Below are 18,962 nucleotides of genomic sequence, written 5' to 3'. Positions count from 1 at the left end.
AATGTCATTTTGGAAAAGTCGTTTGATGTTGAGGAAATCTTGTGAGACCTTTAATAAGCCTCTTAAATCCAGAAAGTTATATTTTGCCAGAAGGAAAAGGAACCTGTACCTTAAAATTTCCTTAGCTCATAAGTGAGAACTTCAGATATGGAAAAGGTTGCAGATTTGCCCAAATATAGCCAATCTTTCTTTTCATTGGCACACCGTCTTTCAAATCAGAGCATCTAATTTAAAGAAAGCAATCTATATTCAAAGTAACTTTTTATTGATTTGTCTACATATGTCAGTAGAAAGCAGAACTTCGAGACATTTTATTTCAACACTTCACATTTAGTTTAATGTAAGTTACTCTCTTTGTTCAACAAAGAATATAAGAAGAGGAAGAAAGCGTCAGCATTTCCTGTCTGGTGGTCCCTTTCTCCCTTTAAGATGTAATAGATATTATTAAACAGTAGAAATATTTTTTAGATGTCTGTATGTCACAAAGGTTTCAACAGTGCCTCAGCGACAGAAGCAGAACACTATTAATACTACACTCTCTTTATTCTAATCATTTGCTTTGTTAATCTCTAAAAAGGTTTTTAATGGTGTATAAAACATTGAAGAAAACAGTTTTCTTTGAAGGATAACCACTTATGAAGTTAATCTAATTAAATTTTCATTCAGTAGTTACATGTTTTCTTTTTGACTTTTATTTTCTGTCCTAATCTTCCATTGAGGAAATGACTCAAACCACTTTGAATAATGCTACAACATATTTTCCTGGGATGCTTTTCTTTTGGGTCCCTATAATTGTCAACTTATTAAACCATGTATTTGATATTAGAGGTAACATGATTATATTAATCCCCCAAACAAAACACTAGTATTAACCCATTTTTTTCCTAGTGACTCTTATAAGCTTATAATTTAATTATTATAACATTTAATTTTGTTAGGATCTTTTTAATGAGCACTAAGACACTGATATTATACATGATTATAATATAGAAAGGCGCATTTAAATTTACTCAAAAAAATCTGATTATTTTGCTACTAAAAATCTTATGATGGTAAATTTTGTGGTTATTACTTTAAAAATCAATCAAAAGTGCAGAGCCTCTTAGGAACAAAGCATACTTTGGGTAAGAGATGGAGTGAAAAAGGAAAAACACATTATAAGAAGCAATTTTAAGTGGCCTGGAATAGGAGTAGATGAGTAGACAGAAGTTATGATGGACGTACAGAGGTAATTCTGTATACTGTGCAGGTTCAATATTTAAAACATGACATTTCATTTGAGAATAGAGATGAAAATGTTACTTTTGCCTCTTCTCTGTCTGCGCCAAATAGATTAAAAGGAGGAAGTTGGGGTAAAATAACGCAGAAGAACTTCTCCACTCTAGCAGAAAAGAAAAAGAAAAAAGAAAGAAATGCCTTGAAGGAACGAATGCCCGATTCTCTGACAAGCTGAGCACCGGGGATGAGGGAAGGGGAAGCAGGCAGGAAAGAAGAGGAATGAAAAATTACCCAAAGTTGTGCCAGTTAGATCTACAGGACAGAGTCGCGAAGCAATGACCAAGAAGGCAGGAATGGGGGCAGCAAAAAAGATGGGGAAATTCAGCCTTTGTCTTTGCTAATATAAAATGTGCACACGACCCATAGCAATACACGTTACAGAATTGGTTAAAAAATATATAAGCTAGAGCAGAGGCAGAAGCTGAAATGAAAAGGTTGGTCTGAAGGCAGATCAACAAAGCAACACGTCATTCAACTTAAAAAGACTAAAGAGCAACTATTAATTGTGCCTAATATAGAATTATCCTTGCATTTATGTTTTAGCTGCTACACAGCATTACAAGTTAATGATGCAGTGCAGTTCCACCGTTCTTGTCTTGTTGTTGTTGTTAAATAGAATCCCCCTCAAGATTCCAGAGCCACAAAGCAACTGTTAGTGTTCAGTGACCTTCGGCCCCAGCTGTCTTTGGGGCTTTGAAATTGATTTTCCTCATCTCAGTCTCTGATAGTCGTTCTTCCAGTGTGCCTCTCCAGTCCATCGGTGGAGTGAAAACAGTGGCACAAATAGCTGAGGAACTGGAGGCAGGCTCCACGCAGGGCATCATTAGCAACATCAGAACAAAAGGTGTGCTCTGTGTTTAAAAGAAGCTGCTGCTGCTGCTTTATTGCCGGATACAATGGGGAATATTTGCACAGGTTCACTTTTTTCATTCCCAAATATGGTCTGAGAAGTAAAGAAAATTTCTGCCTTTACTCTGCAAACCTCATGTGGATGCCAGGTCAAAACCATATGTTTTTTACAGTAATTTTTGCAGGATTTTTTTTTTTACGTGAGAAGCATATTCCCAAAGCTGTATGACTTGGCAGAGAGTCACGGGATGGGGAGGGAGACTAATGACATACAGAAATGTGTGCTTTATACAGAATTAGGTGATAAGGTAATTTTTTTATATGGAAAGTCCTTGTATAGTTTTCATATCGCTGAATTTCAATGTTCGTTTATCTGTTCATTAAATGTTTGTAGAGTTCTAAACATAAAGTAAGTATGTGCTGGACCTTCAGATAGATTAAAAGAAGTCCTGGGCTTAAAGATATATATTAATCACAATATGCGCTTTGTCAGTGCTTTATACATTGCAATGGGAGAGACGTCGTTGCCTTTGGAAAGAAGGTATCCTGTCTGAACCCCAAAACTAACAGAGTTGTACCACATGTTCTCTGCCTTGGAAAATATGCTGACATAGACCTTTCCTGCTAAAGGAACCTCTAAGAGGTTCTTACATATATATTTTGAGGCCTGATTTTACCTGAAGGAATTAGTCCTCTGACAGATGACACCCTTTGTAAACAGTTTCAAAATATGTCACCTTAAACAATCTTTACTGATTCTTTCTTACATACTAGAAAGCCATCTGAAAATATTGAAGACCAACGATTTAAACTTACAATGCATTTGGCTCTTCTTTCCATATTTTATTAAATATAACCTTTCTCTATTTATTTTGTACATATATCGCGAAGGCCTAATCTGATGCTCTTCTGATATGGGTAGTCATTTAGGCAGAGGAGGAGGAACTGTATTTAATACTTCTGAGATTTAAAGTCAGTGGCCAAAACAATTCTATTTTTTCTTGCAGCAACAAAAGTAAACTTATGTACTAAATAAATCGGGAACTCTTTCAAGGTAAAAAGGTTTTCAGTTCCACTAATATTGATGAAAAGTATATCTTAGAATATTAAATCTTTGTTTTCAAAAATGTCTCAAAGTTGCATTTTCCTCTAAGAAAAATAATGATTTTATAGCAACTTAAGCCTAGTTCTTGAAGGAGTTCGTTACCAGGATCACCAATCACATCATGTACTGATATCTCAAATGTTGGAAATTGAAACAGAGATGTCTGATTTGAAGTCAGCATCTGTCAGACTCATTGTCTTGCACAAGGTATTCACATGTTGTGGGTAAGATCATAATCTTCAGAGTCCCGTAGGCTCGGGTTCAAATCCCATCTCCCATTGGGAAATGACTTAACCTACTTTGAATAAAGCTATAACACATTTCCCGATGGTGCTCTTCATTTTGGTCCCTATAATTTCCAACTTTATTTATTTTTATCTTATGTATTTTATGATTTTATGTATTTATTAGCTGTGGCTTCTTGGCCAAGGTACTTAATTTCTGTGAGACGCACCTTCCTCATCTGCACAGTGGTTACCATGTTATTTTACGCATATTTATTGAGCAACTAGTATGTGCCAAGAACTTTTTTTAAATCCTGGAAATACAAAGGTGAATAAGACTTCATGGAGAAGACAAACAATAGATTTGTGTGGTGGATATGTCATTCTTAGTCCATCAACTAGAGATACAAAGGGTTTTTTTGTATTTTTGTGTATTTTAAGCCCTCATTCCTAGAAACTTCCCTTTAGACATTTTGGGTCCCTCCCTCTCCTGCCCCATCCCCTTACATGATACTCTCAGCACAGCAGGGAGCATCTGGTGTTTGGGTCTTCTCTGCCAAGACATCGAGTGTTCAGGCTGTTTTGTTCATTATTAATCCACGTTATTGCTGAGGTAGCCTTCCTTCCTCTATGTGAGGCCCGTTCAGGTCCAGTGGTGCACTCTACCATGTCTATGCTATTCTTGTAGCTATGGAAGTAATTCTGCTTCTTAAAAATTATGCTGAGACATAGAAATCTCAGTGAGGCTCTCTGTAACTGCATTACCTAGATACTTCATGCATTAATTTCTTTGGGGGATCCTATTATCTCCTCAGTTCGTTGTCTGTGATTTAAGGCACAGATTTCCTCTGCCCCCGGGCCCCCTCAGTCCATTCTGCAGTGTCTGCTTCTCTAGGACTCAGCCTATAGAAAAGGACAGGGCTGTCCTTTGTCCCTGGGACACAGTCAGTCCCTCTGCTCTCAGCCATTCCCCTTTGTTTCTCTCATCCTAGCCCTTGATAAAATGAGATATTTTATTGACTAAGGGGAACCTTTACTTTCTAAACTCTATTTCTTTTAGATATTTGGGGTATATCCCAAATCCTCTTGATTTCGACTTTCCTCCAGAGGGTTTTCATGGTACCAAGAAACAAGGCGAGGGAATCTGCCATTGGCCGTGGGCCTACCTTCCCATTGCTACTTGAGTGTTGCTTGTTTCTATCTGCATGGCTGTGTCGGGTCGCTCTCTCTGCTATTCCTGTACCCTCTAGCAGGACATGGAAGTAGTAGAAAGAGCCTCAGACTTCTTGGAGTCTTGCTCCTTCCCCAGGATGCTGCCCATAAAAAATGATGAGAATCCTCTGCTCTCATCAGCTCCCCTGGGGATCTCCACCTGCTGCTAGCCTGAAGATACTCTCCTAGTCTGGAGGGAAACGTGTTTTTTCCCTCACACCATTTTCCTCCCAAGCCTTCTGGTTATACCCCAGGCCACTCCATTTCACCCAGTGGTCTGGGCTTTAGAAAACCAACAAGAGACTCATCTTACCTCATTTCTCCCGGAGGCAATGAAATAAAACAACTGCTGGAATTGAGAGATGTGGCAAACACAGAAAGGTAAAAAAAAACAGGAGTAAAAATAAACACTTTAAATAGCATTTTAAAAATTTAACCCACCACACAAGTAAATAAATAACAAGATAGCGGACTGTAATAAGCACTTTGAAGAAAATGAATGTGGCAGTACGATGGAGAGTGAAGGGAATAGGGCTTCGGATTGGGTGATCAGGTAGTAACATCTAAGCTGAGACTTGGAGGATGAAGGAAGGAATACAAATAGTCATTTTGTCCTTCACAGCATTATGGTGAAAATTTAATAAAATAACAGTCCACAGCATTTAGGAAGTACTCAGGAAAAGGCAGTTATTATTATTGGTGTTGATGAAGCTGACACAATGCATAGCTAGTACAAGTCAGTAGTGATACCCGGAGTGGCCATCCAAACCCGAGCTGATGCTAAAGCCCGCTCTGTACACTAACATAGCGAATTGTTTCACATTCATGGGAAATATCAATCCCTTTACTATGCTTGGCAAAGTACTGCCCCTGTGAAACGTATGCTCTAGCGTATTCCAGGACTTTTTAGGGTGGAACTTCCGAAAAGATAATAGTAGGATCTCTGTCCAATTACATAGATCTGTCCCACCTTCTCCAAGAGGAGTGCTTATACCTCCTTTGGGCTGCTTTTTACAGCTCCTTTTCAATGGTGTTTTGCCTCTTTCTCACTCTTCGTGTACAATCCTAAAGATAGTGATAATGTAAATCAGGGGCCAACTACAGTTCACAGGCCACATCCAGCCCTGCCACCTGTTTTGGTACTGCTTATGAGCAAAGAATGTTTTTTTATACCTTTAAAAAATGGACAACATGAAAAAAAAAAAAAGAAAATGACATGGAAAAATTCTATGAAATTCTAAAATTTTAATATCCGTAAATAAAATTTTATTGGAACAGAAATATTTATTTATTGTCTATGGCTGATTTCATGATATAACAGCAGAGTTCAACAATATAGCTGGAAAAGCCTAAAATATTTACTCTCTGGTCCTTTATAGAAAAAGTTTGCTGGCACCTTATCTAAATGATCAGATTACTTCTTGGCATGATAGAATCCATCTTTTCTTCCAGAGTACATACCAGTGTGGAGAGTCACCTGTATCAAATTTGTAAACTGGGGAATTAATTTCATACACATTGGTTTTGATGGTGTTACATTTTGAATTGAGATTTAAAGCCTTCAAATGATAATTTTTGGCCTTTTGGAATGTAGGTTCTGATATGTGAATTTGGGCAGCATAATAAATAGTGATGTTTATTGAGCACTTCCCTTGTGCTGGATACTAACATAAACACTTTGTATGTATGACTTCATTTAATCCTCAGAAAACACCTATGAAGTAGGTATTACTATGTGCCCATTTTGCAAATGATAAAACCAAGATGCAGAAAATTTGAGTAACTTCACAAACATCATGCAGCTAATTATAGGTGAAGTCTGCGTTGGAAGCCAGACAGTCTAGTTCCTGAGCCCTTAATAACCACGCTGAGTATGATTATGGTAGGAGATACTAATTCTGCCTCCAGTATATCACTTAATTCAGGCTATAAACTTTTAAATTCATTTTATAAAGTAATTCAATGGGGGAAACAGGTTCACAATATAGTCGCTAGTATAATTTATGGAAGTAGTAACTTATTTGCATCTGTTCTGATGTTGTGGTTGACGAAGCATTTTTTGGATACATTAGCTGGTTTATAATCCTGTAAGAACAGTAAATCATTAGTGCCGTGTTTTTTACAGATGGAAAAAAACCTGAGGGTTCCTAGGACCACATTATGGGTTGGGGAACCTGTGGCCTTCGGGCCACACATGGCTTTCTGGATCCTTGAGTGTGGATTTTTGACTGAATCTAAATTTTACAGAACAAATGTTTTTATTAAAAGGGGTGCAGCAGTGAACAATGAAGGTTTTCTTTCCTCCTTTGGTGCTTAAAAAAGAACAATCTTGAAATCAGAAGGCCACAGGTTCCCTACTCTGTTAGTTCTTTGTAGCTTAAATACTTATTTTGCCTTTTCTAAGCAATAATATACATTAAATCATGAGTTTTATTCCTCTTTTATTTATTGAATACTTATGGAAAGCTTGGTGTATTCCAGGCACTTCACGATCAATATTAACTCATTTAAGCCTCATAATAACCGTGTGAGGGAGATACTGTTACTATCCCCATTTTCCAAATTAAGAAACCAAAATAGAGAGGTTAAATAACTTATCCCAGGACACATACCTAGTAGTAGTAAAGTAGAATTTGAACCTTGGCAGTTTAGCTTCCCAATTCTGTCCTATTAACCCCTTAACTTGTTTGATATATTCAATCTTTCCCTATTACACAGTAAAATAACTACATGGATATTAAAATTGAAAGTATTTAGCTATTAATATTTACCATTTAAAATTATCTTGCATAAATACCATACCATACCAGAGTGGCATACTCACAGACATATATTAATAAAATCTCCTGCGTGTGAAGGAGCGAGCACAGTCTGTTGGCTTCATTCGATGTATTAGAAGGAAGCATAATAATGCATGTTAGGACGCAAACTGAATATGCTATAAGTTACCAGCATAATATTAAACGTAAACCATGAAGCATGTGGTACATTGTTGAAATTTGAGAATTTTATTGTTAATAGGAATCTTAAAATTAGTCATCCTTCCTAAAGCATTCCTTCTACAGTGCTCTTTTCTTGTGACCGTTCAATTTCTGCTTAAACATTTTAAGATAAGAGAGCGTACAACTTTTAAAGCCATTGTGCTCCCCCATTGTGTGGCTCAGTTGTTAGGGAATCTTTCTGTATTTGATCTAAAACCTGCTTCACTGACCCCAGCATTTATTCAGGTTTGGTTTTAGAGTGTTCTGTGATTACTCTCCACCCCCCCCCCAGGAGATTTACCTTCCTGATTACATTTGAGGTAAGCTAAAAATAAAATGGTTTGAGAATTGACCAGCTGCCTGTGGCCAAACCTGATAGTACTCATTAGTTGGGGAGCAAGCTAGGGTGAGAATGTTTCCACAGACATCCAGAAAATAAATCTGTCTGCAGAACGCCAGCATGATCCTGCGTACTTGTGTATATGAGTGCGTTTTCCCACAAAGTGTTACATACCCATGTAGCTAGCAAGTAACAAGACTAGTTTTCTTGTGCAAATTGTGAAAATGCTCTTAAGGGAGTTCATCAACAGAAGTTTCAAAATGGTTTTGTTTGGGTAATGATATAGTTAGAATAATTTTATAGGCTCTCCAGATGTCTGCTGGAAGGGACAGTAATCATTTGTATGTATAAATCCTTCATATACATTAAAAATCAGTCTCTTTCATTAGAGTCGTTTTTATGAGTTGGGTTCTGTGGTTAAAATATTTCCTTAATTTTAATTTTTTAAAATTATAAGGTAAATGGTAAAAAAGAGAGTGTGTGTGCAAAACAGAGACAGAAAGAGATGAGACCTAAAACATAGCTGTCTCTGTCTCTCATTTTAACATACCTGTGTCTCATGATGCCATTCTCCTTTCTACAGGCATTTCCTATTCAAAACAGGAACAGGGACGACGCCACTGTTCAGTACGGCAACCCCAGGATACACAATGGCATCTGGCTCTGTTTACTCGCCGCCTACTCGGCCACTGCCTAGAAACACTCTATCAAGAAGTGCTTTTAAATTCAAGAAGTCTTCGAAGTATTGTAGCTGGAAATGTACTGCACTGTGTGCTGTAGGGGTTTCAGTGCTCCTGGCAATACTCCTGTCTTATTTTATAGGTAAGAACAAGTTTTGCTAATTATTTTGTCTGTAAATTAGGACATTATTATACTGTTTTATTTTATATATTTAATTGGTTGAGAAGTATATTAGGAGGTTATATTTTGGGGGAGGGGTTGGTAACAATATATTATAAATCGTAAAGTATTTTAAGTAATCTTCAGCAGATGTAGATAAATAGAAAAACTGGCTTTGTAGGTAGTTCATTTCCATGAAGAGTGGGTATATTCTTGGACACAAACTACAGCGTACATTTGTGTTTGAGTTATTCCTTGTGAAACATGGATAGTTCTGTGACATCTCATGTACACAGAATAATCTATGTGCTTGTAGTAATGAACGCGGTGCAGGAATTTCCTTTGGTGCATACTCAATAGGGAGCTCTCTGCAACTTGTGATATTACACGTCTCTTGGCTCTCTCAGCCATCTAAATGTAAAACTCATCACTCAGGGCCATCATCTTGCACTCAGGAACACACCCCAGAGGACTAGGCATCTGTAAAACGATGAATGGATTCTATACTCATTCATATATGTGGATTTTTGCATCTCTTCTGATGTAGTATTTATTGATCATGTTTTTCATTTAATAGTCACCCAAATAATGGAAGCTACTAATAGAAGTTGTAAACATTCCTTTTATTTAACTATTTCATAACATCTTTGAGCATTCAAACTGCTGGAAATTGCTTTTTAAAATGCCAGAAATGACCACATCATACTTTGATCTTCTTCTAAGTGTAGGGAAAAGCCTACCACATTGAAGTGCTAATGGTGTCCACTGAGATAAATCACAGGCTTTGTGGTTTATCTACCAAGAACAGTAGCCAGTGATGCATCCTCAAGTTTACAAAGCAATTTGTGATGCCCCATGAAATTCTATAACTGAATAAGAGTATTACAGAGCTGTATATAGAATAGTAGTGATGCTTTTGCAGTGAACCAGTGTCTACCATTAGCTACAATACTCCTTAGTTATAAATTATGTACTTTGGAAAGTGAAATAACCATTTTGAGTCTCAATATTTAATGGAAAAATAGAATCGGAGAGCATGAGAGAACTTTAGAGACAGTTGAGTGGGGATGGCAACTATGCGGCATGTTACCTAGTCTTATTTTCAATTCTCTGACCATGGAATACATCACTAATTCAGAGCACTCTTTCCTACCGGCCATGGGTATATCCTCATTATCTTCATCACAGTGCCCCATTATAGTACCTCAGACAGCCACTACCCATCAGTCACACGTGAAAGCAAGATGAAACCTTTTTGTCCTTTTTTAATCTAAGTTAACTTCTTGTTTATAAAAATGGTCAAACCAGATACCAAAGGAATTGTCATTGACCAACATCACACCTTACTGAAACAAAACTATGCTATTTCATAACACTCAAAGTGAATGAGTAATTTTACAACAAAAATCAGCATTCAGAGACAAATTTCTAGTATTCAATTAGAAAACATCCAGCCGTTAAGAGATCCTCTTCCAGTTAACTGTATAAATTATTTGCATCTGTCAGAAGTGCGCTGCTAAAGAATTTTAGTGGTTCTGAAATGCATTGGTCATAAATGGGATGTAATAAATTAAGCATATGTGTTTATAGGGGATTCTTTTTAACTGTAGTGCATGTCAGATAGATAAATATTGTGCAAGGCCAGAATTCAGTGTCTGGTTGATTGGTTGGGCGTCCTTTCTGATTGGTAAGTGCCTGCATCCTTCCAGTTGTTAAATATTTTGAATATCGGTTCTAATGCCTCTTAATTTTATTTTCATGGTGTGACTGGCAGGGAAAATAGCATTTTAATGTCTGATCAGGTCACTGCTACTCTTGAGACTTGTACTGTTTTCAAGGATCCATTAGTGAATATAACTTAGTATCATCCTTGTAAGTAGAAACTCAAAATTTCCTTTTTTTTCTAATTGCCTGCCTTTACTGTGTAGTAATTAGCATCCTACTTATTCCTGGTGGTACCACGGTCAGAAACATTTCCCTTTGCTTTTATTTTTCTCCACATGGAAACATGCAAATTATCTAGTTAATATACTCATGTACTCTTTTCAGTTCAACAGATATTTATTGAACATTTGTTTTGATCTAGTTATTGTGCTAGGAATTAAGGAGATACAATCCCAATGTTATCTGGCAAAAATTACTTTCATCATCAAAGAATTGTCTCATACTTTTATCACTTTAATTAAACACATCTGCTTAGAATTTTCATGGATCTTCCTGCATTTAAATGACTAACACAATGATTTTACTTTTAATCAGGTAAAAAAAAGTTCATTTTTTCATCAGTTAACATGATAAATCTTTTTGGATTAGAGACGTTGCCTTTACCCTTGGGGGAAAAAAGAATAGGATACTTCTCCCCGGGAAGGTTGTCCTTTGCTATTAAGTGTGTGTATAGCAGAGAGGGAGAAAAGAAACACTTGCCTCTGCAGCCAGATCAGTCTGATAAACCCCAGAATCAATGGGAAAACCAATGTCAGATTGACCTCATCACTTTTAACAGAAATACAGCCATCCTAGGCCGGGCGCGGTGGCTCACGCCTGTAATCCTAGCTCTGGGAGGCCGAGGCGGGTGGATCGCTCGAGGTCAGGAGTTCGAGACCAGCCTGAGCAAGAGTGAGACCCCGTCTCTACCAAAAATAGAAAGAAATTATCTGGCCAACTAAAAATATATATACAAAAAAATTAGCCGGGCATGGTGGCTCATGCCTGTAGTCCCAGCTACTCGGGAGGCTGAGGCAGTAGGATCGCTTAAGCCCAGGAGTCTGAGGTTGCTGTGAGCTAGGCTGATGCCACGGCACTCACTCTAGCCTGGGCAACAAAGTGAGACTCTGTCTCAAAAAAAAAAAAAAAGAAAGAAATACAGCCATCCTAAAACTTTTTTCCCCACTCCTTTAGAGGTCCCCTTCTCTCATATTGACTGTTATATAAGGTAAAAGCCTAAGACTTAAGTAAGAAAAAAAGTTGAGGAATTTTTTCCATTCTAGAATTTTCTGTCTCACCTTCCAGGAATATGAGAAGTTATGAGACTGTAGATTTAACATGTCTGTTCTCTAAGATCAAGTTCTCTCAGGATAGACAAGGTGAATAGCTTCTAAAAGAAAGGAAGTGAGAGGGAGGGAGGCAAAGGTTTTTTCTATTTCTGTCAAAATTTCAGAGACAAAAGGCCTAAAAAGAAAGTGGAAATTAATTGTAATCCCACAATCCATAGGTACCCATTAACTTTTTGGTATATACCTTTCCATGTATTTTTACATATACGTACAGCTAGAGGTTCTCATTTTTAAATGTATTTTATACCAGGCTTTTCTTGCTTTTCATTCATTATACATCATCTATATAATTTTATTTAGTGGCTATTTTTTTTTCTTGAGATAGGGGTCTTACTCTGTCACCCAGGCTAGAGTGCAGTGAGGCAATCATAGCTCACCACAGCCTTGAACTCGTGGGCTCAAGTGATCTTCCTGCCTCAGTCTTGCAAGTAGCTGGGACTACAGATGCGCACCACTGGTCCTGGATAATTTTTTTTTCTTTTCATTTTTTTGTAGAGACAGGGTCTCTCTCTGTCACCCAGGCTGGTCTGAAAATCCTGGCCTCAAGTGATCCTCCTTCCTTGGCCTTCCAAAGTGCTGGGATTACAGGCAGGAACCACCACTCCTGGCCTTAGTAGCTATTTTTAATTAACCAGTGCCCTCAAATGCAATGACTATTTGCTTATGCATGTGACTGCATATGTGTTTGTATGTGCATGTGTGTCCATTTGATTAAATTTTTTATTGTTATAAATTCTTTAAAAGAAACTTGCTGTGCCCATGGGCATGTTTTAAATTCTGCAACCCATGGCAACATTACTGTCAGTTTGCATAACCACCAATGCTAGTTATTCTCAATATCTGTATCTATATACTTTATTACCAGCATTTTTAACCTTTGCCAGCCTCTTAGGTTAAAACTTTTTACTGTTTTCTTAATTTATTACTAGTATTGCTGAATATCTTTTCATATATTTATTGCCATTTGTATTTCTTTTTGTGTCTGTGAATAGTCTCCATTTTTCTGTTGGGGCTTTTTTCCTTTTTTTTTTTTTTTTTTTTTTTTTTGATTTGCCAGAACTTTTTTTATTAAGGATATGCATCTTTTGTCACATATGTTATATATTTTTCCAATTTATTATTAACTTTGATTATAGTCATTTTTGTTATACTCCACAAGACATTTTTAAGTAGTCAAATTTATCAGTTTTTTCTTTACAATTTCTGGCTTTTGTGCCATACCTATAAAGTCCTTCTTTAATATAAGTATTATTTTTAAAATGTGTTTAAATTTGTTCTGATTCTTACGGTTTTTCAGTAATCATAGTCATTTTTTTGATCACTTTGATAGATGTTAGAGGTTCAAATTAGCTCTTTGTTCTAGAAGCTCATAGTCAAGTGATAAAAACATGCATAAAACATGTTTTCAACAGTACATGATTTTATAGGAGCTTCATGAGTTAAAAAAAATAGAAAAGAAGGAAAATACCCATGTTTAGCTGAAGATATTGGAGAAAGACTTGATCTAGCAGGTGACGCTTGACCTGGAGCTTGAAAGACAAAGAGGAAGAGTTCACCCAGTGCCAAAATGATTAATGAGAGATCAGCTTGAGAAGAGGTCATCCACGGAACAGCACGGAGGAGACACGTGCGATACCTACAGTGGTGCGTGTGGAATGTTCACTGTCCCTGGCATTGTGCTCAAAGCTTTGTGTGTAATTTACATTTAATTTTCATGAAGAAACTCCATGAGTTCTCTTCGTTTAACAAACAGGGAATCTGTTGCTTAGAGAGGTCCCTTGCCTAAAGTCACACCTACTGTAAATGAGGGAGACTGGCCTGGAAACTATCAAGGCCCCCATTACGCAATGCTACCTCTCATGAGTTTTTTGAAGAACTGAAAATAGGGAAGAAATTGAAGAAATATAAGCATAGGAGTGAAAATGAATCACATGTATGTTTTTGAAAGATTGTTTTAGTGGCGTTCCAGACGTGGAGGCAGTATGATGAAAGGAAGTCCAGACTTGTGCTTTTCAAACATCTGTGTGCCTAGGCATCCCCTGGGGACCTTGTTAAAATGCATATTCTGATTTAGCAGATCCAAAGTGAGAACTCAGGTTTTGTGTTTCCAGCAGGCTCCCGGTGATGCTGCTGTGCTCCATAGACCACAACTGGAGTAGAAAGGGTCTAGGCTGATGCTGTCACATGTTCCATTCGATGATAGAAATGTTCTATTTCTACACTGTGCAGTTTAGAAGCCACGAGACACATGGGGCTATTGAGTATTTGAAATGTGACTAATACATTTAAGGAACTAAAGTTTAAATTTTATTATTTTTCATTAATTTGAACTCAACAGCTGCATGTGGCTCATAGCTACCATTTGGACAGCACAAGTCTAGACAACCTGTTAGAAAATGAGCCATAAATGGGAGATCATGAGAGCCTGTTGGGATGGAGGAGTGAGCAGAATTGAGAAACCTTAGCGGACGCATAATAGAATAGATAGCCATGATTTTTCATATCTCAATTAAAAAAAAACCAAATGTACATGTGGCAAACTTCCTTTCAACAGGATCACATTATGATTTTCTTTATATTACTGAGCCCCCAATTAAAATCCTTCTCTAATACAGTAACCCTTAATTTGTGCCTTACACAATGAAAATCCTACTGATTTCTAACCACAAATGTTAAATTCAGTGACAATTGTTAGTGATACAGGCCCATCAAAAAAATACCTGTCCCACTTTTCTAAACCTTAATATACTCATTCTTTTTTCTGCTCTAAAATAAGAACATTTTAATGATAAGCAATAACCAGCAGTTGTTCACCAAAGAATGGGTAAAAAGGAGATAGTCTTTTGCTTGCTGTTACTCCTGCTTCTGTTCGCAGCTGTGGAATGAGTAGGAGTCTTGATTTTTGTTCTTTACTCACTGAAGGCTCTCTCTTCTGGGTAGAAGATAACCTGAAGTTTTTATGTTCTACACATAGAAGAATGCCCAGAAATCTCATCATGAAGCATAAACAGTATTAAAACATTATTAAATACAGATCATAATAAATGCTGGAATTATACCAATTAAAACTGTAACTGAGGTCATGCATTATGGACCTTTAACTTCATGAACATTTACTGCCAGGCAATGTCAAAGAATTTCTCCATGTACAGTAGCACCAAAGGCATTTACACATGTTTTTTAAATTTAAGGAACACTAGTGAAAACAAAAATCTTATCAGAATATATTATACTAGTAATATGTTCTCAATTTTTTACCCTTTTGGCCAGTTTTTTTCCAACCAGTAATTCATTTGACAGCAGAAGATTTTTTTTGCATATGACAGCTTTATTGAGATATAATTCACATACTGTGCAGTTCATCCATTTAAAGTATACAATTCACTGGTGTTTAGTATATTCACAGAATTTTGCATCTATCATCACAATTTTAAAACATTTCCATCATTTCCAAAAGAGAAATCCTGTATCCCTTCACAGTAACTTTCTATTTCTTTCCAATACCCCAATATTTTTTCCACAAATATATGAATTTTTTTAAGGGAGTAGATTGTTAACTCATTTCCCAATGGAAAGAAATAACTCAGCATTGTTTTTCGTAGCATATATTGCTAACCGAAAATCTACTGAAAGTTTCAATATTCCTTTTCATTTGAAAAATACATATGTAGTTATTTCTTTCCTTCGAACAGCTGCTACCAACTGATTCCTAAAATAGAGGTTGTGATATGTCTGCTAAAAAGGCTGTTTAACAACATAAGCATTCCCTAGATCTAGCAAAACATAACCTGTCGAATCCAGGTTCATTGCAGTTATGATTCCCTAGCAGTTATCTGTCCTACTTCTGTGTCTATTTGCATTTTATGAACATTTTTACCTTTCTTTGTACCTTGAAATTGATTGTGGTACTAGCTATATATATGCAACTCAGGGTCAGAAGAAAAAATATGCCAACCCTTTATGCTTTGTGAAAAATCAACCATTTAAATATATATAGCAAAATAAAATGCATTTGACATTCTTTTTTCTTTTTGGACATGTCTTTGTAATAAAAGTGCTGTTTTATTAGGTTATAGAACACAGCCAAGCAATGAATTACATGCCATTTTTCACTACAGCTTCTTCTTTTAACTCTTAGTTGCACTGCACTCAGAAAATGCATTTTGTCTGAGATAGGAATGGTAGTATTTTAATACTAATGCAATTTCATCACACTGTGGATAAATGTATTGCTTATATTTTACAGGACAGAAAAATGTAAAACTAAAAATTTGGAATCAATATATAAATATTTTATTTTGTCCTTGAATACATGAAATTAAGGACATATTTAAACCTCATTCAATGGTGAATGAAGGCTCAGAATAAAATAGTTTACCTCTAGGAGAGGAGGAAAACAGTAATTCGATAAAGTCTACTACTGTAGCTCTCTGTATCATCTGTAAATTCAGAAAGGAGAAAATCTAGTAAAAATCCATTCTAGATAGTTATATTTTTTCCTTATTGAGAACAGTGCTTTGTGTGGATGAAATTCTGCTTTCACATGTATACATTCCTTCAGCACCCTCAGAAATTTTGGCTACCTTGACATGTTTACACTCTGTCCTGACTTTCAGTATGAACTCAGTCTATTAATTTGTAGAAATATTAGTTTTCTATGTCTAGCATATCATAGAAAAGACTGAGAGGTAACTTAAAATTCAGTTCCTTCTACGGTCAACTCTGTATAATCACATCAGTGACTTCTTAATTGAACCTAAAGTGGAAAAAAACTGTTTATTTAAACTCAGTTTTTGGACATTATACATTCTGTTGTTTTTCATCAGCACAGGGTAAAAATACTTAGTTTTGAGTTTATCCTATTACTTATTAGTATACATAAAAAAGAAATCACTGCCAAATTCAAGAAGTTATACCAAAGTAGAAAGTATGCTGCCCATCTCCCCACAAAAATAATTTATTTTACTCTTAGCTTGATATGACATCAACTAAAGTATATAATATATGAAAAATACTACACTTAAACAAACAGTCTTTACCATTTAAATATAGGGATCACCCTGACTTGGAAAAATATTCAAAGACAGTATGATAAGAAATACCTTTAAAGTCAGCTTAACTCCAGTTGATGCCAGACATAAATATCTTGTCTGTAAAATATAGTGATGTTTTCTGTTTTAGGCTATCATTTTGGCAGAAGGTAGCAACATCTCCTGACTGACGACAAGTAGAAAGCATAATACAATATTTACCATTTCAGTGCTGCGTTGCATAAATATTTAATTGGTGTTGCATATGTCATTTGCTTTTACATGATTGGTACTAAGGGCAGCATGTTTCGAGAAAAATGTCTACATACAGAGAATTGAAAGGAAAAGTAGCTGGCAAACATAAAGTTTAAAAAACTTGATAGGTTACTAGGACTTTTAGGAGTGAATTCGGCGTAAAACCTTTCAGTTCCATTGAATCTATATTCAAACAAAGGTCTTACCCTAGAGTATAACATATCAAAGAAAATTCAAATGTGTATAGACTCTTAGTTTACTGTTCCCACATCATCTTAGAATGTCTATAGACTGCTCACCTTGTTCTTCTTCCTTAAAAATAAGATTTCAAATCCAGATGCAGTGGTGCATGCCTTTAGTCCCAGCTACTTAGAAGCCTGAGGCTGGAGGATCCTTTTGAGGCCAGGAGTTGGAGGCTGCAGTGCACTATGATTGTGCCTGTGAATAGCCAGTGCACTCCAGCCAGGGCAACATAGCCAGACCATACCTCTTTAAATAGATACAAAATAAATAAATTAATTAAAACAAGTTTCTTTATTAGTAACTTTAGTAATAGAACACCCATCAGAAAAAGAAAAGGAAGTGACCATTCATCCATCCATCCATCATTCATTCAACACGTATTTATTGAGTGACCAGTATGGGTCAGACACTACGATAAAGATAGCAGTGAACAAGATAATACATTCCTTGCCCTCTCAGGGATTACACTCTTTTGGAGAATGCAAACACTGAGCAATTAATTACAATCATGATGACTATTTAAAAAGGAAAAGTGTAAGAAACTAGGAGAGTGTATAAAAAGCAAAACTTACTGAGTCTGAGCATTCAAGAAATGTTTTCCTGCTAAGTCCTGAATAATAACTGGAATTATGTGTTTTGACAAATGCTGACATAGGAACAAATTCTAAGTGTTACCACATAAACCTAAGTGTGACCCAAGAAATCAATTGTCAGGAATATTAAAACCAATAAATATATTGTGATATAATAAAGACAAAATCTAGATGTATCTTAGAAAATAAGTTATGGTATTTATTAGTTTTCTTTTTCGACTTAGCTAGAACTCTTTGCTGTAGTTAACATCTAAAAGTAGAAAGAAATTTTACTGTGGAGATCTTGGGTAACTAAATCTAAAATTGCTGTAAGAATTTATAGTCTCTTTCTGTGTTTGTTCCTTTCTCTTAATTTTAGGTGTGTATATATATATACACACATGCTTTAAGAATTTTATTTATAAAGTAGATCCAGAAATGTTTTAAGAAATGTTAAAGGAAAAGAGATCTCTGAATTCTTTCCAAATATTCATGAGTACTCTATTACCCTAATTTGAAGAAATCAAAAATACATGGGGGGGGGAATGTATGGTTCCTATATTTCAAAAACTATTTGGAGCTAAAGGTCATGTTACTCTGTATTTGATAACCAAAGAGGTCAGCATGTCCAATTTCCATTACTGAGTTGGGCCTAGAAGTACAAAGAATGTTACTTTGAGACCTTCCCATTGTGCATTTTTTCATCCAGTGAAGCAAAGAACAATTACATTTTTTAGCTAGACCCACTTTTGTATAATACGAAGGTGTTTCCTGAGGCAGTATTTAGTGCCATTAATGGTAAGAACTGCCAGTCTTTCGTTTGACCTGTTGGGTTTCATACTGGTGACTTATCCAGGTTTCCAAAGAGAGAATTAATGCTCCCCTCCGGGTGGCCTTCTCCATCAGCAAGCCTGGCGTGACACTGGCTGGCTGTATCTTGGGATTGTCTTTTCACCCTAATCGTGTAGCCACAGGCTAAT

General features: G+C 36.2%; 1 protein-coding gene across 1 annotated transcript in view; it reads left to right on the top strand.

The window, feature by feature from the left end:
• Positions 1 to 18,962, top strand: part of TENM3 (teneurin transmembrane protein 3) — a 437,141-nt gene that overhangs the window by 268,462 nt on the left and 149,717 nt on the right. The window contains exon 4 of the mRNA XM_045552462.1: positions 8,573 to 8,811. Coding sequence (XP_045408418.1) covers positions 8,573 to 8,811 — 239 coding nt within the window. The remainder of the gene's footprint in view (positions 1 to 8,572; positions 8,812 to 18,962) is intronic.

The sequence above is a fragment of the Lemur catta genome, chromosome 5 (genome assembly GCF_020740605.2).
Source record: "Lemur catta isolate mLemCat1 chromosome 5, mLemCat1.pri, whole genome shotgun sequence".
NCBI lineage: Eukaryota > Metazoa > Chordata > Mammalia > Primates > Lemuridae > Lemur > Lemur catta.
This window is presented reverse-complemented; position numbering and strand designations above follow the sequence as displayed.